The sequence below is a fragment of the Embiotoca jacksoni genome, unplaced genomic scaffold (genome assembly GCF_022577435.1).
Source record: "Embiotoca jacksoni isolate LCO1_2020_lvr unplaced genomic scaffold, fEmbJac1.0.p SCAF_28, whole genome shotgun sequence".
NCBI classification, from domain to species: domain Eukaryota; kingdom Metazoa; phylum Chordata; class Actinopteri; family Embiotocidae; genus Embiotoca; species Embiotoca jacksoni.
In genome coordinates, this window is record NW_027185379.1 from 2,537,195 (window position 1) to 2,561,410 (window position 24,216).

Genomic DNA, 24,216 nt, shown 5'->3' on the forward strand with positions numbered 1-24,216 from the left:
TGTGTCTAAAAGCCAAGTACAGAGAATTCTGCAAATAAAATGGAAAATTAGGACTGCTTGACTTCAGGTTTGACTTTTCTTCTCTCAGACAGACAAGAATAAATTAAACACATTTAAGACACATAGCTGACATTGCACCCTTGGAAGTTGTCCTCCTGCAGTGCAGCTAAAGAGCATATTCATCCTTTTTTATTTACTTACATTATTTTATTCTGTGTACTGAGAGTTTAAGGTTTGCTCTTCAGTGTCTGTTTTTTTTCTTTTCATGAGCCACATCAAAGAAAATGTAATTGCGCATCACCTTGTGTGCTTATTGCAGTATAAAGTTGTCTGTAAATTTATCTCAAAACACTTGCTCTTTTGAAATGCTGCTGCTAATTCTGCCTCAAATTTGACAAGTTCCTACGGAACCGGGTATTGGATCTTGGCTCTAAACTAGAGTTTCCGTATAATTCACTCTCTGGTTGAAGGTTGGTCCAGAAGAGTAATACAGCTACATCTCTAATAACACTATTGTTGTCATCCTGTGAGTCACATTATTGTGCAATTTACTGCAATGCTTTTCGATGAGATATCGTTGCACTGTTTGAATCATCATAATCACTGACCAACATTCACATACTGTGTGCTTATTTTTGGAAGCAACAACTCTGCACTACTGTGAGTGGCGACAACTGCGCAGTAGGTCAGCATATGTTATGATTTCACTAAACATAACTTCAGATCCAAATTGTGTCAGATTTAGGATTTTTTTTTTACATGCACTTAAATTTTGCACGGGAACAAAATTCCCCTGGTGTGAAGAGGAGACAGCAGGAGAGACACGAGCGCCGTACTATTAGGAGCATTTAAATATTACAGTTCTGGTGTTTAAAAAAAAATGTCTCAACAGTAAACCGTTGAAACCCTTCTTTCATTGGAAGCAGTCAAAGACACGACTCTCCTGAGATGGCTAAGAATAGATAATGAAAAATGGAAAAGCAAAGAAGTAATATCAGATTATTGCACCATATCACAGTGTTATTCTGTTCAACACACAGTCCACAGTCAAATGAAACAACTCATTCTCACTTTAGTTTTTACCTCACTTGTCAGTGTCGGCTTTAGGGTGATACAGTGCGAGCTCTGCTTCATTTCCCCAGGTTCTTTAATTTAACATCCCATTAGGATGGAGCTGCCTTATCCTCATTTACTGGGTAATTTGCAAAATTTTTCCGAAATGTTAACTCTTAATTACAATGCAGGAATTCTAGATTTATGCAGTCATACCAGATAAAACCAGACTTTATTTTCTTACCTTGTTGGGAGTACAGTATGAGAACACCTTTCTAGGGATACTTGTATAGCACATATGGCATTTGTTGCCGATTTTTCTGACATTGTAATGAAATATCAAAACTGCAAACTCTGAGTAGAAAACACCTTAAGCCTGAGACATTTTATTTTTTGCCTTTGTCAGCCCAGGTATTTACAGGCACTGAGATGATTTAGTTTTTCATCCCCCCACCCCCACCCCCACCCCTCCTTGATCAAAATTTCATCATGTCTCATATTTTCCTAACATTGCTGCAAACATTTCTGAAATTACAGAATTTACCTCATCTGTATACTGTGCATAGTCACTATCCTTCCACAAAAGTCTGTCATTTCTATACATCTACAGGTGTAGTGATACCGGAGCAGACCAGGATGACGCTTGGCCACTTTTTTATTCCCAAGTGATGAAATAAATTTTCATCACTTGAAAAAAATCGAATCAATTCTAAAGAGTATGCCATGCAAGAAGGTCAATAAATAAAACATTTAAAATGGAAATGTCCTGTTGACATTTAAATTACATTGACGGATTACCGAAGTCAACTCGAAGCCTCGCTATCGTTGGCTCTGCTAACGCCACTACATTACAAATGGACACAAACTCAGACACTTCTTGTATCCATTTCAAATTAAAAGCCCTTATGTTTCAGTACACAGAAATAGTTTAAGGCTTTTATTGTGAAACATTTGCAAGAAACCTGCTGAGACTGAAATTGGACAATCACACTATTGATGGGTAATCCAAAGCAACTGGTGAAAATATCGTTAACATATTGTTGACTTTGTTCAATTAAAGCACAGCAATGGAAATATACATTATTGACCATTGTATGTAAACTTGTCATCATATGAACAGTTGTTTCACAACCTCAGAAACCGCAACAACCTGACCATGCCTGCGCACTAAACTTCTTTCTCCCCCTCTGCCGCTCTCCACTGTGGTTTGTCTGCTTATCTTTTGTAGCAAACTTCATTTTTAAAACTATTAGAAAGACGTTCACTGTGGAGGCCTACATTTATTTATCAGAGGAAAAACCTTTGCCATGTTAGTGAGCCCATTGACCTTTCTGTTACTGTCACAGCAAACACTGCCTACTGTAATGCAACATTTCATAATCAATACAGCTGTTTGAAATGTATAACTATCTGATAAACTGTTTTGCCAGATCTTCCTCTCCACCGAAAGCTTCTTGTTCAGCCAGTACTTTGTTTTCAAGCGCAAACCACTTGTCCTATTTCGAGAATACAGAGCCCCTTTTCATTCCCAGGGTGTCAAGTAATGACATTTTGTCATAGCCGTTGGTGTCAGAGAGATTAGTACAAGATGCCTTTTGGCATCTGAAACATCCACACAAGGTCCTTTATGTGATGAGCTGGGTCGGAGAGCGTCATGGGACAAAGTGCAAAGAGTGGTTGGATGGAGCAAACGCAGGAGTTTGACTCCGTAGACAGGTGTTCAAGTACACGAGTCCAAAATAAAACTGTGGATTTCTCTGCAATGTTACTTCTGTAATTTAACCCAAACCATAATCTTTTCCTAATCTTACCCACATTAACCTTAGTGCCTAAACATAAAACACCTTGATAAAACTGCAGTATTTGATTCCCTGAATGAGAACTGGCTCAAATATCAGTAAAATGATCAACAATAACAGCAAACTACAGATGAGCAGACAGAGCCGTTCTTGTCAGTTTGTCTGGCAGCATTCCTCCACAGCCTTATCATAAATGTCTCCTTCACAAGCCAATATATTTCATTTACCTCCCCCGTTGAAGCACAAAGGGTCAGACGATAAGTGAATGATAACTGGTTTCATTCCCGCGAGCAAAACATTTTGCGTTTTCTATTAAAAATAACGTATTAGCCTTTACACACAATGTAATTTGAATTGAGTGGGTCCAGTCTGGACATCGAGTCTTCTGTAGGCAAGAATTTCTGAGACATGTACATTTAATCACAGAGGTCAGAGTGCTATAGTAAATGGTGTGATACCCCTGGGGCACTTCAATGTTTTTGTCAAGGGCAGTTTGAAAATTCAGATAATGTTGTACGGTGTTACAACACTTCTGCTAACACTGGAAGACATTCATCTGTCCTTGTTGTGTCCTACTGCCCTGTTCTGGAGATCCGAGTTTATACATTTTATTATCAAGGAGCAGTCTCATCTTTCGATTCCTCACAAGGGCAATAATCCCTTTTAGTTTTTTAGCTACACCGCAAGTCCAATCATAAATCTATGACTAATTACTTTAGGCTATCCAGACACAGCAGCTCCCGTCTAATTAGCCAAACTATGAATGGTAATGTGTGGAGTTTCCATGTGGGCATTTAAGTCACACTCATTGCATCGAACTGAAGATGTGGGTATTCAACCAAAAGTATTTTTCAGTGCACTTATGAAAACAATGGCCTGTGCCCATATGTTGTTAATTATACAGCAGTTAGGATCTGCTTGAGCAATCCATCAAAATTAAGGGTCCTTCTTTTCACATCTACATTAAAAAGGTAGGGTGTACTTTTGGAAAAAGAATGACATAAGGTTAAACTAAAATAAACCCAGAGGGAAGATGAGACAAAAAAAACAAAACTATTTTCTCTTGTACCTGACACTGTCCTCCATCTGCATCTGATTTATTCAAGCAGTCAAATTTCATTCAAGCACCTTTTGTTGTAGAGTAACATAAATACTGAAATATTTATTATATTATAAAACAAAGTGTTCTCTCTGAGTTGGCACTGAAGCTACACTGCACTTGAAACATGATCAAGATGAAATGAGCTGGTGTGTTCAGCATTGTTTCCTGGATGATCTCTTTCCAGTGCAAATTAAACCTTTAAAATGCAACTTTCTGTTAATGTATTTATAGATTTTACAATATATGTGCCCATCAAATTGTTTATCAATGGAAAGATGAACCAGCAGTGGTTGCAGTCTGCACTTACACCGCCCTCCTCCTACAGGTTTTGTTTATTATGTAGATTGGATTACCTACCTGAAGTGACCCAGCAAAAGCTATTTTTAGCTTTTTGAGGACCTGGACACACGAAACAGGAGGAGTTTGAAGCAAATTTCAAGCTTTATTCACATAGTACTGCAGGGTTCAGGCAAAAACTGGGCAACTGGCAGAATTCATACAAGAGAGATCAAAAGCTGGAAAGCAATGAGCTCATAAGGAAGACTGAAGAGGCAGCAAAAAATATGTAGGGTGCTGACGGGCTAATGAAACACAGGTGAGCAGCTCAAGAGCTGGCGGGAACAGCAAGTAAAAAAAATAGACACAAGAGGTGAGTGATTTCAAAGTAAAACAGGAAACCCCAAAAAACTAAAAGCAGTTTTCAAAGCTGCTTTTTAGTTTACCAAAACCAATGACTCTAACTCATGTTAATATGGATTGATGGTAGATCAAATTCAGTGGAATTGTAGAGCCTCCAGGAAAAACAAATAAACTGGTGTTTTTCATGTTTGCAGGTGTAGCAGTCACAGTGAGGATAGCACTGACAGGCGAGGAAAAGTAAAGCTCCCCAATTTTTGCTCTGGGATTTTTTTGCCAATAAACAATGAATTTTCACATAGAATAACACGTTTATAAAAATCCACATAAGGAGGGATCATAGAAATATGAGTCATCCAATAAAAGGATTTATGTGTGTGTGTGTGTGTGTGTGTGTGTGTGTGTGTGTGTGTGTGTGTGTGTGTGTGTGTGTGTGTGTGTGTGTGTGTGTGTGTGTGTGTGTGCATGTGTGTGTCTTTGTCCTCATGTTTTGCTGGCATTGAAAATTGTTCAAAACGATCTTTCAAATTGAAAGTGACGATGAAACTCTGAGGTTTTCCTCATTTTTCCTTGACAGCAATAGTCATTGTGTTTCTGTGCTTCGCCTGCAATATGGTTGTGTGTGTCCAGCTGTGTCTGGCTGTGGAAGAGAGGGGTTGAACACATACAAAACTTGCACCTGTGATGGCCACAAACTGATCTAGCACTAAGCATCCTCAACTGTACACCTTTTTCTTGGCAGGCTTTTTGACTCGTCTCAGCAGGGAAAGCACCGGTGGAATTAATGATGGAGGTTCCAGGAAGCCATTTCACCCAGCATGCACCAAAGCAGTACCTTCCTAAGTGGGATGCAGCCATCATTATTAGGCCACACCTTTGCCTCCCCTACTGTGACAAGTCAAAATTTAAGCCCTGAAAATGATCTATTCCTCTACCAAAGATTTTTAACTGGTCGGTGTAATTGTGGCCCAAAAATCTTAAATCATCTCAGCAGAACAGCACAGGAAGCTCATTCTAATTGAGAAGATAGCTTCCAAAGTCAAACCTTTTGACCTGAAAGAAAGAAAGAAAGCTGACTAATTTGAAGAGTACACAACCTTTTTACTTTATATATTTTTAATGTGGTCGTGCTGCTAAATGTTTAGCAGCAGCTCAAACCTATTAAAAATACATATGCCTCGTTTCAGCCCTGACAACAGAGTATCTCCACTGAGAATTAACCTTACGTTACCTTGACTGTTCTGTCTTTGCCTTGGTCTATAATCAACATGCTCTAAGTTTCATCACACTTATAAGTGATGGAGAGAGGTGGTTCTGCAGACATTAAGCATAACATGAAGAGTGTAGAAATACAAAATTTTATCCTAAATTTCAGAAAATAATTTCAAAAACATATTTCTAATGCCTTTGCTTTTCACCTCTGCTGTCACGCTAAAGGATGAAGACAGAAATCAATTACACCTATTTTTCATGGACATGAAGTGCTGCCTAAGCTATCCTGAAACATTAAGCATTTGTTAACCTTTCAGTCAACCCAAATGCTTCCAGACACCTGGTAGGAATGCACGTGGCTCCTTTGCTACGGACAGATTTGACCTCAGGCACAATTAGCCTAATAAAAGCATTGGATATGCTGTCAATAAGATTTGCATAATGTGCAAAGGCAGTTTAATTCCTGAATGCAAGCAGTGTCCCAGTGACTTAAACATGCTGCAGTGACATTTCTCTGGGTCTTTTTTCACACCTGTCAGGGGAAATGTGATGGGAGACGGCAGCTGCAGCTGCGGTGTCTGCCTCCACTGAGTCCACCAAGTCCACCAAGACAGGGCTGCAGTCCAGTACACATGAACCAATCACACACACACACACACACACACACACACACACACACACACACACACACACACACACACACACACACACACAAAAGAATTTCATCATGTGCTGAAAGGATTCATTTCATACATTGTCAATTCTGACATAATCCACAGAGAACAAAAGAAGAAAAACTGAGTTGCACAAACTCAGGTAACTAATAAGAAAAAAAACCAAAAACAAAGACACACACTTGGGTTACATTAGTTGACATTTCAGAAAATGTCATAAAAAAACGTGTTTCAAAGACATGCAATTCATTTTTTTTTTAATGAGAGGTTCTTTTGTTCAGTTAAGGTTTACAGTTGCACTGCCTCCAGGAAGAAACCCTGTCGTTTCTTACTGGATTCATGAGGCCAGCTTTGATATAGCTCCTCTTCAGACTATTTATAATCTCAGTGAAGATGACTTAAACACTGAAAGCCATGTAATGAGTCAGTTATACTTGCACAGAGGTCAAAATTGTCAAGTTATGTTGCCCTACAAATGGGGCAGTACAATCTCTCTCGCAGGGCTCTTAAGTCTCCTTTTTTTTGGAAAACAATGCCTCTCGAATTACAAGCATGCAGCATTGTACTGTTTAAGGTGCTAGTTCTGCACATTTTTCATTTTCCCTTTGCTCGTCTGTTTGAGAGACAACACTGAACTTTGTGTGACCCATAGAAATATGACACTTTGAAAGCCATCATCGCAGTTTCATTTCCAAAACGTAGACTTTCCTGAAAGCTTCTGTTTCTGCTCTGTTTTGTCATCATGGTGGGCATCCAAATGAGACCTAAACCTTGAGCAAAATTCAGCCTCACTTTTGTATGGCCAGTTGGTTCACCATTCCCTGCCCCATTAGTTTTTATGAGTGGTCCACCATTTGCATAACTTGCAGATGGGGGAATGTAGACCTGAATGAGTAAAGACTGAATCTGAGGCAGCTCTATCCATTCAGGCATATGGTGTTGTAAGGTTACACAGCAGACGTGGCCCATCACACCAACCACTTATTTTACAGATGTTGGGAAAATTTGAGGAAGTGCAGCTAGTCATGGCAAAATGGAGCTGTTTGTCAACTACAGTGCTGATCACCGGGAAAATAAGTGCAGCTGGCTGTCATGTAATTACAGTTCCTGAGATTGACAGACTGAGGAAAACAAGAGACAGCAGGTGTTTCATTTTAGCAGTTACTTTCGGACGATACTCGGAATTCATTGAGGGAATGGGTGGTTGAGCCCCAGCAGGAATCAACCTTTTGCTGATTTTAACAGTAAATACCTTTGCCAGTGTTTATCCAACACCTGGGCTCAAAGTGGTAAAATTATCAGTGAGTGGAAACAGATGAAGTGTGAAAGCACTGTGGAGATATATCTTGAAATCAGACTCAGCAAAGGTAATGGGAAATAGTTCATGCATGAGTTTTAGAGAAAAGTTTTGCCTTCCATTATTGACTGTAGTAGTAAAATCAGGCCAAAAGAAGAATTCTCTTCTTCCTTCTCAAACATATCTGGAGGGTGTTCGTCACATTTCAATGTGATGGTAGTTTTTAACTGAACATGGGATCAATTTCATAGTGTGGCCGCGTCTACCTGAAATAGTGAAGCTGTCAGTCTCTAGAAACCAGTTCCTGCAGACTCAACCGTGTGAAAAAGAAGAAAAGACAAACAAGCACAAGAGCAACTGGACAACAACAAGAGGTAAAAATTAATTGTCTTTCATTTTGTCTGATTAGCGAGATTCTCACAACCCGGCAGCACAAATGACAGCAGCAAATTTGTGATATTTTTTTTTACAAATTGTTCATTAGGTTGTTCATTAGCACCAGTGACAATTTTATCCCCACTGTCAGCCACTCAGTGATCAGTCATCAATTTGTTCTCAAGGCAAAAAAGACAAATATTGCAGTAATATATATGCTGATATATATTTCTTTAACAGTGAATAATTAAAATGCAAACATTTAGCTTTATGAATCATATTAATGGCTGTTGATGCTCCATCCTTCCAACAATGCCAAATTCACACTCTTAATTAGACATGAGTCCATAATTGTAGCAGCCTGCTCTCCTGGTTGAGGTAAGGTTTTGTTATCATGATTTTACAATAGGACTACAGTCCTGCAGGATACAGGACACTTTGCTTCTCTCCAGCAGCACAACTCTTCTTGCGCCGGCTCCCTGTTAGCAGGACTTTGTGTTCTCTGTAGAGAAATCTTCTTTACCGCAGGCATGTGGGCCTCAAGGCTCAGGATGTTTCAAGGAAAATGAAAAACCACAGATTTGAAATTTCCTTCGGTGCAGTCAAACGAGCTGACGCAAACACAGGACTGTGATCGTTTCCTGTGATGCCTGTTCTTCACGCAGAGAGATCAGCGGTTTCCTTGGCTCACATTAATGCAAAGTGGAGAAGAACAAATGAGGGAGTTCTGTCTGCTTCGCTAAAACAGGCCATCATGCTTTCTTCTGGGCACACAGCTCAGCTCTGCCTGCAGTGAGTGTAAATGTTCCAAGCTCCCTTGCCGCCACCACATACTGGCAGCTACCTCCTGAGCCATCCCGCCTGCTAACAGGATTAGACCCTGTGCTCCACTTGTTTCAACAAAGTTATCAAGTTTAAAAACAGTCTCATGGTGGCTTTTGGAACATCAAAGGTTTGTTCCTCAACTTTGACAGGTTAATTAATAGTCAGGTTGTGCACATCATCCTCTGACACTTTCCTGTCTTATGGCAGGTGAATATATTCACTGTTAAGAATTTTTTAAAATAAACTATAATTTATGTAGTGGTGATTTTGCCACATGTTCTCACCATGTGAGAATTTAATAGCTGAGGTGTAAACAGGTTGTGGAGCATTTTTAACGAAATAACGACACCTTGCACCAGGTGTCGTTATTTAGTTTACATTACATTACATTATCATATTCTATGAAATGACTCATTATGAAATGGACTGCATTGTAGGGGGAGAATTAATGTATGCAAGATATCAAAATCTTCACGGTCAAGGGGGCTAAGCAAATGACCTTAAGAAAGCCTATTGTATATTCTTTGCATCTCAAGTTTCGGTTCGAGATGTTTTCTGTAACACAAAATACAAAACAAAACACAAAAAATAAACACAAAATATTCCCTTTATTTTTTTCTACCTTAAGACTACACAGGGTCACCAATGTAGCTCTAAGAGGTATCTACATTTGCATTTTATATACAGCTTACTTTGATGTCTTTCTATTTACACAGTCAAAGAGAAGCGCTAAAAACACAGTGTTGAGAACAAACCCAAACTCAAAATGAGTCCAAAACTTTAGAAAAAGATACAGTCTTATGACGCAACAATTCTCAGTGCAATATTCCACAATGCAAATATCCTTCATTCATATTATGTAGAACATACATATTTTTTTGGAAACAAGATGCCACTGAATCAACCAACATCAGAAAAATAATAACCATGTACTGTTTGCTTCATCATTTGTACAGATTGAGAAACTCAATTATGTTCCCGCCACCCCAACACACACAAACAAGTTCAATATGTTGGATGGAAAAAATGATAAAGTCAAGAGTGTGCAGCGGCCTGGCATCTTTCAAAAAGAAGTCAAATCAATGTCACAATTTCTAAAATAGTCTCGATTCCTCTTGAGTTTTTACATCATGACATTTTCGAATGAGCAGCGGTAAATTGTCCTTTGCGGTATCCACTGAGAGGGACACGGATATATGGGAGCTAGAAAGTGTCCATGTGGGTTATTTTCCAAGGTTGCCGTGTATGGACAACCTTTAGTCTGTAAACGGAACTAGAACACCTGCAGGTCTAATGCATTTCAGCCAGCTATGGGACCAAGTGGCGCCCTATTCTGGAGAATGAAAGCACTTTCAATGCTGACCTGCGGGCAGCCCTTAGGGCAAAGGCAATTTGTGTCTTTCATCTTACCCGCAACACAATGTAAAGCCTATCTATCACAGCAGCCAATATGTTAATGTAGCATGTATCACTGATGAGACTGGTTTCTTTGACTCTCTTTGTATTCTCACTTTTTAAAAATATTTTCATCCCAAGCTATATTTGATTGGACATTGTGGTGAGGAATACTGACATAAGCCCACGGATAAACAAAGACTGCCTTTTATATTCAATTGAGATCAGTAAAATGCAGTCCGTCTAATGAAAAACACAGTTCTTGATTTAACTAAACCACCTTTCATAGTTTATTCCATGTGTTCAAACACCCTTAAGTATTGTTCAAGTACAACAATTAACAATAAAAGGGACAATAGTTCACATTTTTTTAAATTCACATTTGTTATACTGTTAATCCATATAGCTATATATAAAACAAAACTAAAATAGAATTCAAAACCATTCCTGTAAAATACCTTTTGATGTTTAATACAGACATTAACTCCACAGTATTTTCTTACAGGGTTGGCTCTTCACTATTTTCATAATCGAGTTGTTTGACCACAGTCAAATAAAAAGGAGCAGAAAACAATTTATTCTAGTTCCTTCCTTGGAAAAAAAAAAAAAAAAAAAAAAAATCCAGTTAAAAAATAAAATACACACTTAATAAAAAGAAAAAAAAAAGTGACTTCATATTCGTTTGTTGGCTTCACCATAAAATTTAAGCTTAATTAAGCAGTTCTGCTAATTTTGTAGTTTATAAAAAAGGCCAACATGCACAGTCAGGGTGCACTGAAGCCTTCCAAGCTAAGACCACAAATGAGTATCAAGCCCCCTCTTAAAAAAATTACAGGACATCACACAAATGAAGGTGCTTTGACAAGTTCAGCTGGGGTTTTGATGAAGGGCTCTACCGCCAACAGAAATCTCTCATTATTTATGGATGACTGGGGCTATGAGGGTTTCAAGTATAAAAAAGAAGTGATTAAAAGAGAAGGAATCTCCTTGGCTGAGGCGCAGAAAAGGCAGAATGGAGCAAGCTTGTGAATAACAATCTGCAAGTCTGGCAGCAGAGTGAGCCAGTGAACATAATGCATTACCAATACTCCTCTTGGATTCCTTTGAACAGAATCACCAACAGGGATGAGGAAATGGAGTCACAAAATGAGTCAAAGACATCGCAAATTTTCATCCTCTAGCAGCCGCACTTGGAGGGCAAAGACTGTTAAAGAATCTTCAAATGGAGAAGGGCACTCTTCTATTAATACAGTGCAACTGATTGCAACCATTTTGTTTTCTTTTTTACAGTATATTAAAAACCAAGTTGGGCACAGTCAAAGAAAAAAATGTGGTCATGTACACAACTGTCTTTGGCAAGAAGTCCAATGTCCAAAATCTGAGTCTGTCACTCGAGAGCCTCGTGTTCATGTCACCTTCGGCCCATTTCACTCTGTCTCATGAAATGAATGTTGTTGACACTGTCTGCCAGCTCCGGGTATTGGTCGACTGAAACCACGTAGAATCCGTCGTAGCCTTGCACCTTCCCTGAGCCGAGGAGCTGCTGCTTCTCTCCCTCAGTCCAGGTTCGCGAGCCCTCCTCTCCGTCCCTCAGTCTCTGGCGCTCCCGGGCCCAAGCCTGGGTGACAGCTCTCTGCCGAGCCAGCTCCAACACTCGGGCTTTCTCCTCATCCACACTGCTGCCATAACGCGTATTCAGACACAGCGCGCCATATTGTAGCTGGATGTCGGTAATGCGCCTAGTCCTGCCATTGAGAACGGTGTTGACCTGAGACACCGTCACGTTGACGCCATTCTCCAGCGTGCGTCGGCCAACCGTCATTCCAATGAGGGCTAGGTCTCCCTCCACCGAGCCCAGTTTGACAAAGTAGTGGGTATCCATTCCCGTAATAGTGAAGTGGAGGTTTTCGAGATAGAACGCGTCGTTCAGAACTGCAGCCATGCGACGCCCGTCCTCGTTGGCTAGGCTGATGATGTCGGTACTGATGCGACCATCTCTGATAGCAAATTTCACCCCCTTCCCGAAGATGGAGCCACCAGAGGCAAAGATCTTTTTGGCCTCGGTCTGCGGACATCCAGCACTTTTGGCCCTGTAGATCTGGCCAAAACGCTCCAGCTTCACAAAGGCCTTCAGCTGCCTCTGAACTTCACACTGAACACCCAGCAAAGACTGGAAAACAAAAACAATACTGTTTGGTCACACAGTCCTCGTAGCAGCTACATTCTTCATTTGTTTGTTTTCTGAGCAAGACATTTATTGAAACAATATCATCCTATATTGCTTGTTTGAAGCAGTTCTTATTCTTAACTTCAATATTTGCCAAAAATTTACTTCTGATTGCTTCTTTATTTGTACTCTCTATACGTATCCTACTCTGCATGGGGACTGAGCAGCACTGTCTGCTTCCAAATGTTTCCTTTTCAAAACTGAGATTGGTGCCGTTTCATTAACACTTCAAACATTTCAAACTCAGTGCTACGACTACAGAGTATGAGCTATTCTTTTTCTGCTAACATGTATGTATGGCTGAATGAGAATAAAAATGAGACTAAAAACTGAAAACACAATCTGGGTATTCTATACAATAAATAAATATAGACCAAACATATCTGGTCTTGAAGATACACAATACATTGAAAGGTGGTACAGAAAATATACATATCCCATTTTAAGCAAATATCTTTATTACGTTACTTAAATTAATGATGATATTGCTTCTATTTTTAATGGCATGCCACCAATCCATGGTACTTTGCAGCTGGGAATGTATTACACGTCGTCAAGGTAGGGGCAGAGTTGTTTGTCAACAAATGCAAATGTCTCTGATCATTTGTGACAGGCATGATATTTGGAAAAAGGGTGAAATTGCTATTTTCTGACAGCCATGCTGTGCCGAAAATGAAACAGGGGTCTGTGGGGAACTAGTGTATATGTCGCTTTCCCTAAGGGGTCAAAGCTTTGTAGAGATACCACTCTCCCTTTGGCCAAAATAAATACTTTGTCCTAATACTACTTGACAAAAGATATTCCTCAGGAAGAAAGAAAGATGTTAAAATGAGGAATACGATATGAAATGGAAGCAGGCCCACACTTAATGAGACAGTTGCCTGAACGCATCTGAGTAGCAACAAAAAGGCTCTCAACACTGCGCCTTCTTACTATTGCCCAAGATAAGAGGCTGGGAGCATCCTGAGGAGTTTTTGTCAACCAGTCGCAGCCAAAGTCTTCACAGTTTACAATTCGGTCTCTGAGCCGGAGTTGGAAGGCGGCCACTGGCTGGGGGGTTGGGTGGGGCTGCGGAGCATGTCTACCTGCTCTCTGACGTGACACCGCGAAAAGATCCTGCACGAAGCGGAAACGTATGAGGGGGAGGGGTCGGCTGTGCTGTTGGGCCCCTGGGGAGCCGTGGCCTGGGGGGACACTTCACACCATGCCACTCTGTGTTTGTTTACCGTGCCAGTGTGTGACACGGTCAGCTATCCCAGGGGCGGTGGGGGCGACACGGGGCAATGTCCTCCACTTTACTGAAACAGCCTCTCGGGACAGTCCCAGTGAGGCATCAGTCACATAGCATGGGGTGCAATAGGCCTCCAGCACAACCCAGAATGAGAGATCAAGCTTGTGCAGCGCAAACCTCATCTGTCTGGCCACTCACGGCATTTTTCAATCTGTGTGTGGATTCAGCAGGGTGGCAAAACAAGGGGCTTAAATGGAGAGCGATAAAAACGCAGGCGTACTTTTCTCCCAAATAATAATGAATAAAAGCCATTTGTACAGGATATACTACATGTATATGTCAAGTTATATTTATGCTTCAAAGAACCCTGCACCTAATTGGGCTGGTCTGGCCATTTGCAGCGAGTACCAATGTGGCATTAACCACTTAAATCCAACAGGGACCCAGGTACGAATATCATACCTCAGCTCCTACACCTGACTAAAGACTAATTATTTCAATCTTTCTGTACATATCATTTACAGTAGATACTCCAAAGGTATGCTGTAGGCAACGCTCTCACACAAACCTGAATAAATTCTCCCAATCTAGGCTAACCTTGCTATATAAAGCTTCAATTACAGGATTTTTTTTCAGAGATAATAAGGTCTGCCATGGGTATTCGTAGATGAAACATTTCCTTTCAATTATATTGTTACTCAAATGGACCTACTTCTATTTCGTGTTTGTGAGTGAAGCAAACATAGACAAACTGAATATAGCCTCATATCTGACTTATTTAATTCGAGCACAATGAAAGTCCTTTTTATCAAGAGTGCTTCCATATAACTGTAAACATCTGGCTTGATATCTTGGCTTGCAGCAGTTGGGTTACCCTCCCTAAAATTATGACAAACCTTTTAAAACTTAAATCTGATCCATCATGCAGCGAGTGATTTCCTTTGCAAATAAACTTCAGTTCGTCAGAATTGCAAGTGTCTGAAAGAGAGTGCTGCATTTATCCTCTATGATCTACATCACTATTCCATCAGATCTACTCTCAAATATAAAAAATGGAAATAAGGGGGATGTCTTGTAGATATTGCCTAAATTGCAACTCCTATGCAGATTTGCTTCCTGTGGTGAGTACAGAGATTTCCCTGCGTGGATCAGGCTTTGGCAGTAACCCTCCCACAGCGGGCTGTGCAAGATGAGGATAGAACCGGGATTTCTTACGGTGTTACACTACACACATTTAACCCGCACACTTACAATGTGGATTCATAAGTATTTCTCAAGAGTCATTGCATAGAAATCGGTCATGAAATTCAGAATTGAGTGAGGAAACAAAATGGGAAACATTAAGTGTATAGTTATAACAGTTCATAGTGTCAAATTTTTTTACATCACTGCTTTGTCTGTTTATTATGCTGGCCTGGTGTGTGTGTGTTGTTAATGCTTGGCTGGTCAGATCAGAGGTCACAGATTTAGATAACCTTGTATTGTATCATCCCAGTAGCTTTTAGGCTTACAAATAGATGAGAACACATTTTTAGAAAAAAAGATAAAAATAATAAATAGCCACTGTGTTAAGGTAACAGCCAGAGTGTCATGCGACATGAATCTGCTCTCTTGATGGCCAGCATTCACTAGTCTAGCTGTAACCGAACCCAAGAAAACAACTGTGGCCTCTTCAATAATTCAGGTGGGTTGGGGGTAACTTAAAAGGGCTGATAAAAGCGAGAATCAGAGCATGTCTACTACCTCTCAGACCTTGGCTAACAGTGTAAAACTGAGATGAAATCAATGACCAGTGGTTGAGGGAATGGAGAGGGAATTTCCCTAATGGCAGGACAATTACAAGAGCTGTTTAGCCTGACCCCATTCCCCAAGATGAGGAATAGGGGCAGAGACCTTGCTCACTGGGCCATGTTTTGGCCTGATAGCTGGCAGCTCCTTTGGGAGTCTGGCTACACAGAGCATGCCTACTTGCTAATGATGTTAGAAAGGAGAGGGGCAGAAGTAGATGATTTGTGGCGAGATGAAAAGTGGAATAGGGGGAGAGTGACTACCTTGGTGCTATCCCACTCCTGTGTCTTGACCTGGGTGCGGACCAGCTCGTAGGATGGCTCCATGGTCTCTGTGTTTGGTTTACGATAGCCAGGGATAACGTTGTAAAGTTGAAAGCCAAAGGTCACCAACCAGCTGTTCACATCTGCAGGAGAGAGGTCGAAACAGTGATGTACATATATTTAACCACAAAGAACACTGAGAGTCAATTTGTTAAATGTGAACAGTTGACATTCATCGGTCAAGTGGCTGTCTCCTTGAAATAGTCCTCGGTCTAGTCTGAGCACTTCATTTGTTTATAAAAGTGGACAAGATATGCTAAACACTTGAGATGCTGATGGTGATTCATGTCCACTCCTGCAGGTGCCACACTAATGACACTCAGCTGGCTCCCAGAAATGCCAAGTGACATCTGAGAGTGTCTGCTGTGCTGATAATTATTTACGATAATTTCATGTCATATCAAAGCAGCCCAGACTTGGACACGAGATATTTTGGAGACTCAGCGGGTACTTCTGCAATCATTTTTTTTCTAATGAGATGCTAAAAGAGAGGAAACTCACGTGTCTGAGATTCACATCCGTGCAATCAAGATAATGTGGTTAGTCTAATAGCAGCCACCAAAACTTTGGTTATAGGTGCTGCTGCCAGCCCCTGTAATAAGTTATAATTAATTCTGAATCGTACAGAGAAGGCTACAGCCATGACTGGAAGCAAAGCCTGTTAAATCTGAGCATTTGTTTCTCGTGAGTTTCAATGTGTTTAATGTAGACAGCACAATCACCGCTGTGACACTTGGGGGGCAAGTTGGGTGCAGATTGGCAGTGCCACATTGTGGCACCTGACAAAGCTTTTTTTTATAAATAAGAATTTGTTTGAGGACAATGAAAGGACCCTGATAATTTAGTGAATGGAATGTAAATGTCAGCGCCATCAATCACAATTGAGACAGACCGACTACAGTATATCTATCTCAGAGTCTGCTTAGCATTCGAATGCCAGTCAGCTCCTTATGCTGGACGGTGAAGCTGAACGCCTTTCGGTTTGGCAGGCAGTTGAATGGCTTTGTTGAACAGAAAGAAGTGGAAGGATAGAGTCGACCCTGAACAAAAAGTGCCTCTTTTCCTTTTCAGTAATGTCTACGGGTTAATGAATAAACCATAAAAGGTAAAAAAAAATTATATTATTCCACAGCCAATTTAAGCATTATTGAGTAAATATAAGTCGATGATTTAATCTACAGAGTATTCACAGAGTATCCTTTACAATGCTGTTTTCCTTCCAGCTAAAAAGGTTGATACAACCAGCCCAGGCTGTGGTTTCTATGGATCCATTGTGCTCTGCTTCGCCACTGGGGTGCTCACACTGCCATTTTCCTCCTCCCTTCCACAAAGTGCACAGAATATTTCTGCGAAGGGACCTGAGTGTTCAACAACAGAGAGGGCTTTGCCGTCGAGCATTGTTCCCTTTGAGCGTTTCCAAAACGATAGCCAGCGGGCACATGCATGAGCAGAGATGCATGCACGTATGCACACACACACACACACACACGCAAACACACACATACACCTCAGTGTCCCAGTGAGGAAGCTCTTAAAAACCTCAGAAGCACACGGCTTTTAAATTGTATTTTGGCAGGGACTGTTCCTCCAAGAGTGGCTTGTTGTTTTGAATAAAAACACACAAATGTGACAGAAAAAGCTGAAATAACTGTTGTTTACTGCAAAGAATAGCAGTTTGATGTTTGAACGAGGTTCAGAGCCTCCTTGATTACTTTAGTGTGACTCACTTTACTCAGTCAAATTGCCATTTTTATTTAAGTACTTGTAAAAATCTTTTTGAATCTTTCTTACTTTTATTTACAGTTGTTAAGAGTTATATTTTACACTTGATTTTGTACATCAAATTCTACAAAGGCACTCTGCATTCACATGTTTTTTTTTTTTTAGATTTTGTGTGATTTACCTGTTCCCATATGAGATGTTTAATGTTTTAATGTTTAGTATAACATTTTCCTCAATAGTTGGTTGAGAAACTTGCTTCTGTAAAATGCAGACTTAAAATGTGGCCTTGACAAGATTACAGCTTGATACTTGGCCGAAGATGGCAGCTGTGGTTTTAGAAGACCATAAATGTTCTGATAATTTGTAACTCTTTAATAATTGTTTTGCCATGACTCTCATCTATCACTGAAATCCACTGTAACTGCGTTGACGCCAAGCTGCTGCCTAGTCTGGAGGATGGTTAGATGGATTTATGTTTCCTTTTCTTTTGAAAATGAATCATCTCATCTCTGAAAAACATGGGTCAGTTGAGAGATCTCACCTGTCATGTAGCACTTTATCTCCTCGTTATGGCTGAGAGGATTGTTATTCTTGAACATGTACAAGTTGAATGGCACAATGTGGTTGCTGTTGAGACGTTTCCAGATCTCATGGTCAGGTGTTGTCCAACGGCCAGCGAGGACATCATAATCCCGTCTGCCCATGTGGACCAGTCTACTGAGAGGCTCATACAGGCCGCCTTGGTAGCCTATTATGAGCTGCAGGCTGGGGTTGGTGTCAAGGTAAACCTCTCCGAAGGCTGTGTGGAGTACCTGCTTGATCATGAGACCTGAGCCACTGAACACAGCCAGAGGGGTGCCTATGTTATCACAGGCCACATAAAACTCATCCCCACTGCTTAACTCCATGGCAAACAGGTGACCCTGGAGGTCATAATACAGTGACGTGATCTCAGAGCTGGAGTGATTGTACATGTGGGTGACCCGCGTAGGGCTGGATAAGTCGGCATAGAAGAACTGCAGGTGGTGGCCGGTGCTGCTTCTGCTGGACACCCTCCTGCCCAGGCCGTCGTACCGGTACCTGATGCTCCAACCGCTCACTTTGTTGTACACTTTAATCAGCAGGCTGGCCGAGTTATACTCAAAGTAGTCGTTCCCTCGCTGCTTAAGGAAACCATCCTCATCCATCCTGTACTGGACGTCTCCCAAGCGAGTGATACGGTCTCTGATGTCGTAGCGTAGTGGTGTCAGACGTGCGCTGTTTCCAGGGCTGAGGAGGTGCAAGTTGCCGTTTAGGTCATAGCTGTACCTCCACAGAGGCTTGTCATTGATGGAAACCACCTGGAGTTGACCATCAGCATCGTACTCATATGTGTAGCGAGTGGTGTTGGCATAAGGCCCAACTTTTAGCTCCTTGGCCACCACCCGCCCCATATTGTCATACTGCACCATCATCCAGTACATGAGTGAACGAAAGATCTCGTACTGGACCTCCTTCACTCGGCCGTAAGCATCGAAGTGTTTGGTGTGGGTCATCACTGCTGTGGTTATAATTTGATTTATGTCATAATATATCACTCCAAATTTGCCAAACTGCTCTGTTTTGCCGGACACATCGTCATAGCGATATAGGTCGATTGGCAGGGGTGTTTCATTAATGACGGCCTGCATGCTTGTGACACGGAAACTGTTGTCATAGACATAGTCGAATCTGGCATTGACCATGCCCTCTTCACTGAATCTGAAAATCTGCCTGTCAATCAGTGGGCCGATCTGGCGGTAGCGGATGGTGCAGGTGAAGCCCTCGCTCTGCAGGTTGACAGTCTTCAGCATGCCTGCCACTTCATCGTAGGAGAAACCGATGCGTGTGGTATCATAGAGAATCTCCAGCAGCTTGGCAAGCTTTCCGTATTTGTAGATGACCCTGCGGCCTGTGCCCAGGTAGGTGGTCTGCAGCAACTGGCCGTCCTCACTGTAGTCCTGAAGCACTGAAGCGTTACCTTCAGGGGGCCAGTAGGTGTTTCTGTAGTAGCCAATGGAGCGGGAGGTCTCCAGGGTCTGCCGTGCTACATTTGGCATGGTCACAGAGGAGAGTCGATCATTCTTGTCAAATTCAAAGATATACTGCCTCTGGCTGTAAAGCAGCAGTACCATGGACTGTAAAAAGGACAGGAAACAGAGCACTCGTTATGTAATTGCAATACAGTGTAAAACTGATTATATTTAAAACTCTCACCTTGAAGACAACAGACAGAATTTGATGTATTTGCTGTTAAATAAAACTTTGGTCTCATAAAATAAGAGAAGATAAAAATGAAAATAGACTAATTTGAAAAATAGCTATTACTTAAAGATAAGTAATAGCTATTTTTCAAATCAGTCTAAGTTCTTACAATTAGTTTTTAAAATATTAAAATATCTTAATTTATATGAAATATATAAAATAAAATAAAAGATGCAGACATAATTCAAAGTAATCTATACATCTATAGTTTATGTTAATATTGTTTATAGTCAGTAAGTGTAGTGTACAATACACTGAGATGGTAAACCACAAAAGGAAATGCAAAATGTCAAATGCATGCAGGCGTATCTAAGTCAGTCAAAATCTAAATTCCATCATGAAAGTTGAGATATTCCTCTGACATTAAGATTTCCTTAAAAACAAACAAGCTGCTTCTTGTTCTTTCTTTATGGTTTTTTTGTTTGTTTTGTTTTTTTATCCAAACAGTATGAACAACCTGATTTATCACAACTCAGCAAACAGAACATTTTCAATCCATCTAAATTTTAAATCCATCGTTAGGCCGTCACAACATTAAGAGTTTGCAGATCTTCAACCTTTCTAAAACAAACTTCCCTTTAATTAGTGAGAAGAAAGTGACATTTCACTCTTCTTTTCATCAGAGCTATTTCAGGTTGAACTTTGCTGTCAGACTATGGTAACAAAGTTTAATGTCTGCAGTGCACCAGACAATTTTAATTATATTTTGGCTCATATCTATGCTCGAGCCTGATAATTCAGCACAAATACGGCTGGAGTGTTTCAAGTAAACTTTTGACTCCAGCCTAAAATATCTCAACATATTTTAAATACGAACACACAGCTACAATTTATCTGTACAACAGTCTTATATCAAGTCTTTATCTTTAAACCACTAAATCATCTTACAGTGCCAAAAAATCCGTACCTTTTCAAGATAAGTGTAGCTCCAAGATTTACCATCGGCAAATATCTGGGATGTAATTCTGCCGTTCAGGTCGTAAAGCATGCGCACGGACATGGTACCTCTTTGGATACCTGCCACGTGCCCTCCAGGGGAGTAGGTGACATTCACTCCATTCAGACGACTGCTTGGTGCCCACAGAGTGGGTCGACCAGCGTGGTCGTAGTGGATCCGAAGTGTGAACTTCCTGTGGTCATCATAGACCTTTTCTGTTCTGGTGATTCGGTCAAAGTCCAAAGATAGCAAGTTCCTGTTATGAACCTATGAAAGAAGAAACAGGCCGTTAGAAACATTTAATTTGACCACAGGAACTTCATTGAGTGGGACCAGACATGTTTGGAGGTTTGAAATGATAGAGAGGAATTGGTGCACTGCTCTTCTGAGGTGGAGCCTTACGAGGACACCTTTAATCACAAAGTGATTATGTTTTACTTTTCTTTTCAGAGCTTTTAATTACAACAGTGCAGCTCTATCGCAGTACTGCAGGAGCCATTGAAGTAATGACATTGTAAGAATTACCACATTTCTTTGTTTCTGTAAAAATGTAACAGTCTTCGTGGGACTATGCCTATTCATGCAATAAACATTAGTCACATTGATCATTAAATTCATTTTGAATGCTTACTGAGGAGAATTACTGGGCGCAGATTAATAATTTTATTTAGCCATTTCTGTAAATTGGAAAAGAAGGGGGGAAAAAAAGCGTTTCTTCTCCTCTGTGACTCAGAACATTGTTCAAGTGACACACAGCTCTTTTGAATTCATGAGCCTAAAAATAGGTATCGTTGGCCTCACTGTAGTCAGAACACTGCAAGTGTAGGCTTCAGGAGGCAGCTCTTGTGCAATAGCCAAAAACATCAACCTAAATAGTTCTACTATAAAGTCAGCAGCCTCTGTAAGCAGAAGCCACAGAAACAAATTGAAATGAAATTGAGAGGAGACAAGAGCTTAGATTGCAGGTCAGAGCGAATCTCCATAAAAAACATTACTTTAAAACACCATCTGGTGAATTTTTGGAAAATTAAGCCCTTTGATTCTGTATTAATATCATGATTTTTTAATATTAATATTTTTCTTCAGGTGTGCAATTATATGGCTTAGCAAAATGCTTGGCAAGACATAAAAACATATTCAAGTGGTTCAGAAAGCCGCTTCGGGCTACTTTCCAGAAACATGCTACAGAGCGGGTCGCGCAGGGCTCGCTGAAAAACCTCCCTTTTTTTAATCTCGCATTTAGAGAACCATGCTTTGGTCTCTCATCTGTGAAGGGACAATTACACCAGAAGCAATTAATGACACTGATACCTAATCGAGAGGATTACCTCACACTAAAACCAACAGAATAACGAGGAGCACCAATTCATGAACATTTGGAGTAGCACAGGCAATTTGCACTCCAAGACGAAGAGGGGTGGGGATCCTTTAAATGATTTAGAAATAAGAACAGAGTGATCCACATTAGTTAGCTTTTCTTCCCCTTTCAAATACTGTCATAAAAAGTGTCAGCCTTCACTGAAATTACGACACCTTTTAGACAATTCTTAGAGAGAAGTTAGGGGTATTAAAGACTAAGACTGTCTTCAGTGTTTCAGACTCTTTCATAGACTGTCTGTTGAGCAAAACTCCTCATGCCAAAATAGTTTCCCAAAGACTTTCCTGTAGAAGGAAAACTGTCCTACAGTAGCGATCCCAACATCCCATGAGATTGGAAACTCACCCAAGGGGAATTATTTCAAATTGGACATCACCTTGGAAATTTCTCAAAGATAGTGAGTGTGCAGAAACAGAAGAGAAATCATTGGGTACACCACCCTAATAATGTTACATTTGCTTTCAACATAAAACATTACAGTGACATCTGATCTCGCAATCAATATCAAAGATTTTTGTGTCAAATGACAATCTCAATCTGTCATTATACAAGTGAAAATGCCTATCATCAGTTCTCATGATTAATTCAATTCAGTGACTGTTTTCTTCGAGAACACCACTTACATTTATTCTCAGTGCAATCAAAGAAAACACATTCTATCTTTTGTATTTGTTCACAACTCGTTTCTTTTTTGAACAAACTGCTGGACAAGCCACTACGATGATATTAAACTGCTTCTCGTCTTTTAATTCCACATTGAAGTTGGATAAAGATCCTTCCTATGAGGGAGTGGCAGCTGCAAGACTTCTGTCATTACTGTACATTTACAAACTACTCAAACTAGGAGGAGGTGATTTTGTGTGGGACCATCAACTGCGCAGCACAAATAACACGCAGAGCAGTTCAACAGTGTAACAAATAAAAAACACAGACAGAAACAATCTGTGAAGTCAGAGCCACACAGTTGCCTCTTGTTCTCATGCATCTCTCTGTTCTGCATTGAAACCCCCCGCCCCCCCCGCAAAAAGCTTCCTTTGCAATGCCACACACTCACCCAGCCACCCACGTAATATCACTTGACATGTCACTCAAGGTCGCTCAATGATTCAAGCTCTGTTCATCCCCTCTGTTCTTGCCATTAGGCTGCTCCCATTTCCTATCTCACCCCTGGGGCCATTGTCTGTAACATACATTAGACGCTTTCACTTCCAAAGGGATGACAAGGCCATTAAATGAACAGCCAATGACAGACAAAGTGGCACCTCCCCATTAGCTGTGTTGCCTCCCAGAGAATTTGGAAGACAACTTCACCAAAGTGGTTATTTGCTTAAATGAAGCAAGGAAAACAATACAAATCAATCAATCAGGACACATTTTTATTTGTGCTCTGTGTGTTAATAGTTATGTCCAGTGGCACATTCTAGTTGTTTATTACGTTATGAAAAGGGACCTGTTGATATTCTGTGTGCAACTGTGTCAGGCTATTTATCCAGTCACTCTGTGAATTTGGATTTGAACCAAAAAAGTTTTTATTTTTTTTATTTTAGGGATTATACTTATTAAAACAGTGAGTCACATGTATTTAGTTACATTCGGACCATTCGTGATAAGCTGCACTGGTGTGGGTGTGCTGCTTCAGGTATGGCTGAGAGGATCCAATATGATCCAGAAAGTCAAGTCTGAATAAAACATCCATCCGGCTGAAGGCCTATCACAAACCAAAACACTGACTTATAGTTATGAGGCACTGTTTTTGAAATCTCCAATGTTAAAAGCGGGAACTTCATTAATTATTTAAACCTTCTGACATGTCATTGTGACCTTATACAGCCAACCTAAACACTTTTCTGTACAGCTGTGCAGATTCCTCAGTGAAATCATTGAGACCAAAGCAGTTGTGCTCACAATATATCCAGCACCATCAGATCTCAGTTTGAAATTCTTTCCTTTGGAGAATCT

The 24,216-nt window shown here is 40.6% G+C and overlaps 1 protein-coding gene across 6 annotated transcripts in view; it reads right to left on the bottom strand.

Moving 5' to 3' along the window:
* Window positions 1–9,562: 9,562 nt before the first annotated feature.
* tenm4 (teneurin transmembrane protein 4) overlaps window positions 9,563–24,216 on the bottom strand; it is a 138,780-nt gene continuing 124,126 nt past the window's right edge. For all 6 annotated transcript variants that reach the window (XM_069161183.1, XM_069161182.1, XM_069161180.1 and 3 more), the window contains 4 exons: window positions 20,850–21,146; window positions 18,201–19,815; window positions 15,878–16,020; window positions 9,563–12,538 (listed from right to left, as the gene is read on the bottom strand). In XM_069161183.1, coding sequence (XP_069017284.1) covers window positions 11,780–12,538; window positions 15,878–16,020; window positions 18,201–19,815; window positions 20,850–21,146 — 2,814 coding nt within the window. In that variant the 3' untranslated portion in view covers window positions 9,563–11,779. The remainder of the gene's footprint in view (window positions 12,539–15,877; window positions 16,021–18,200; window positions 19,816–20,849; window positions 21,147–24,216) is intronic.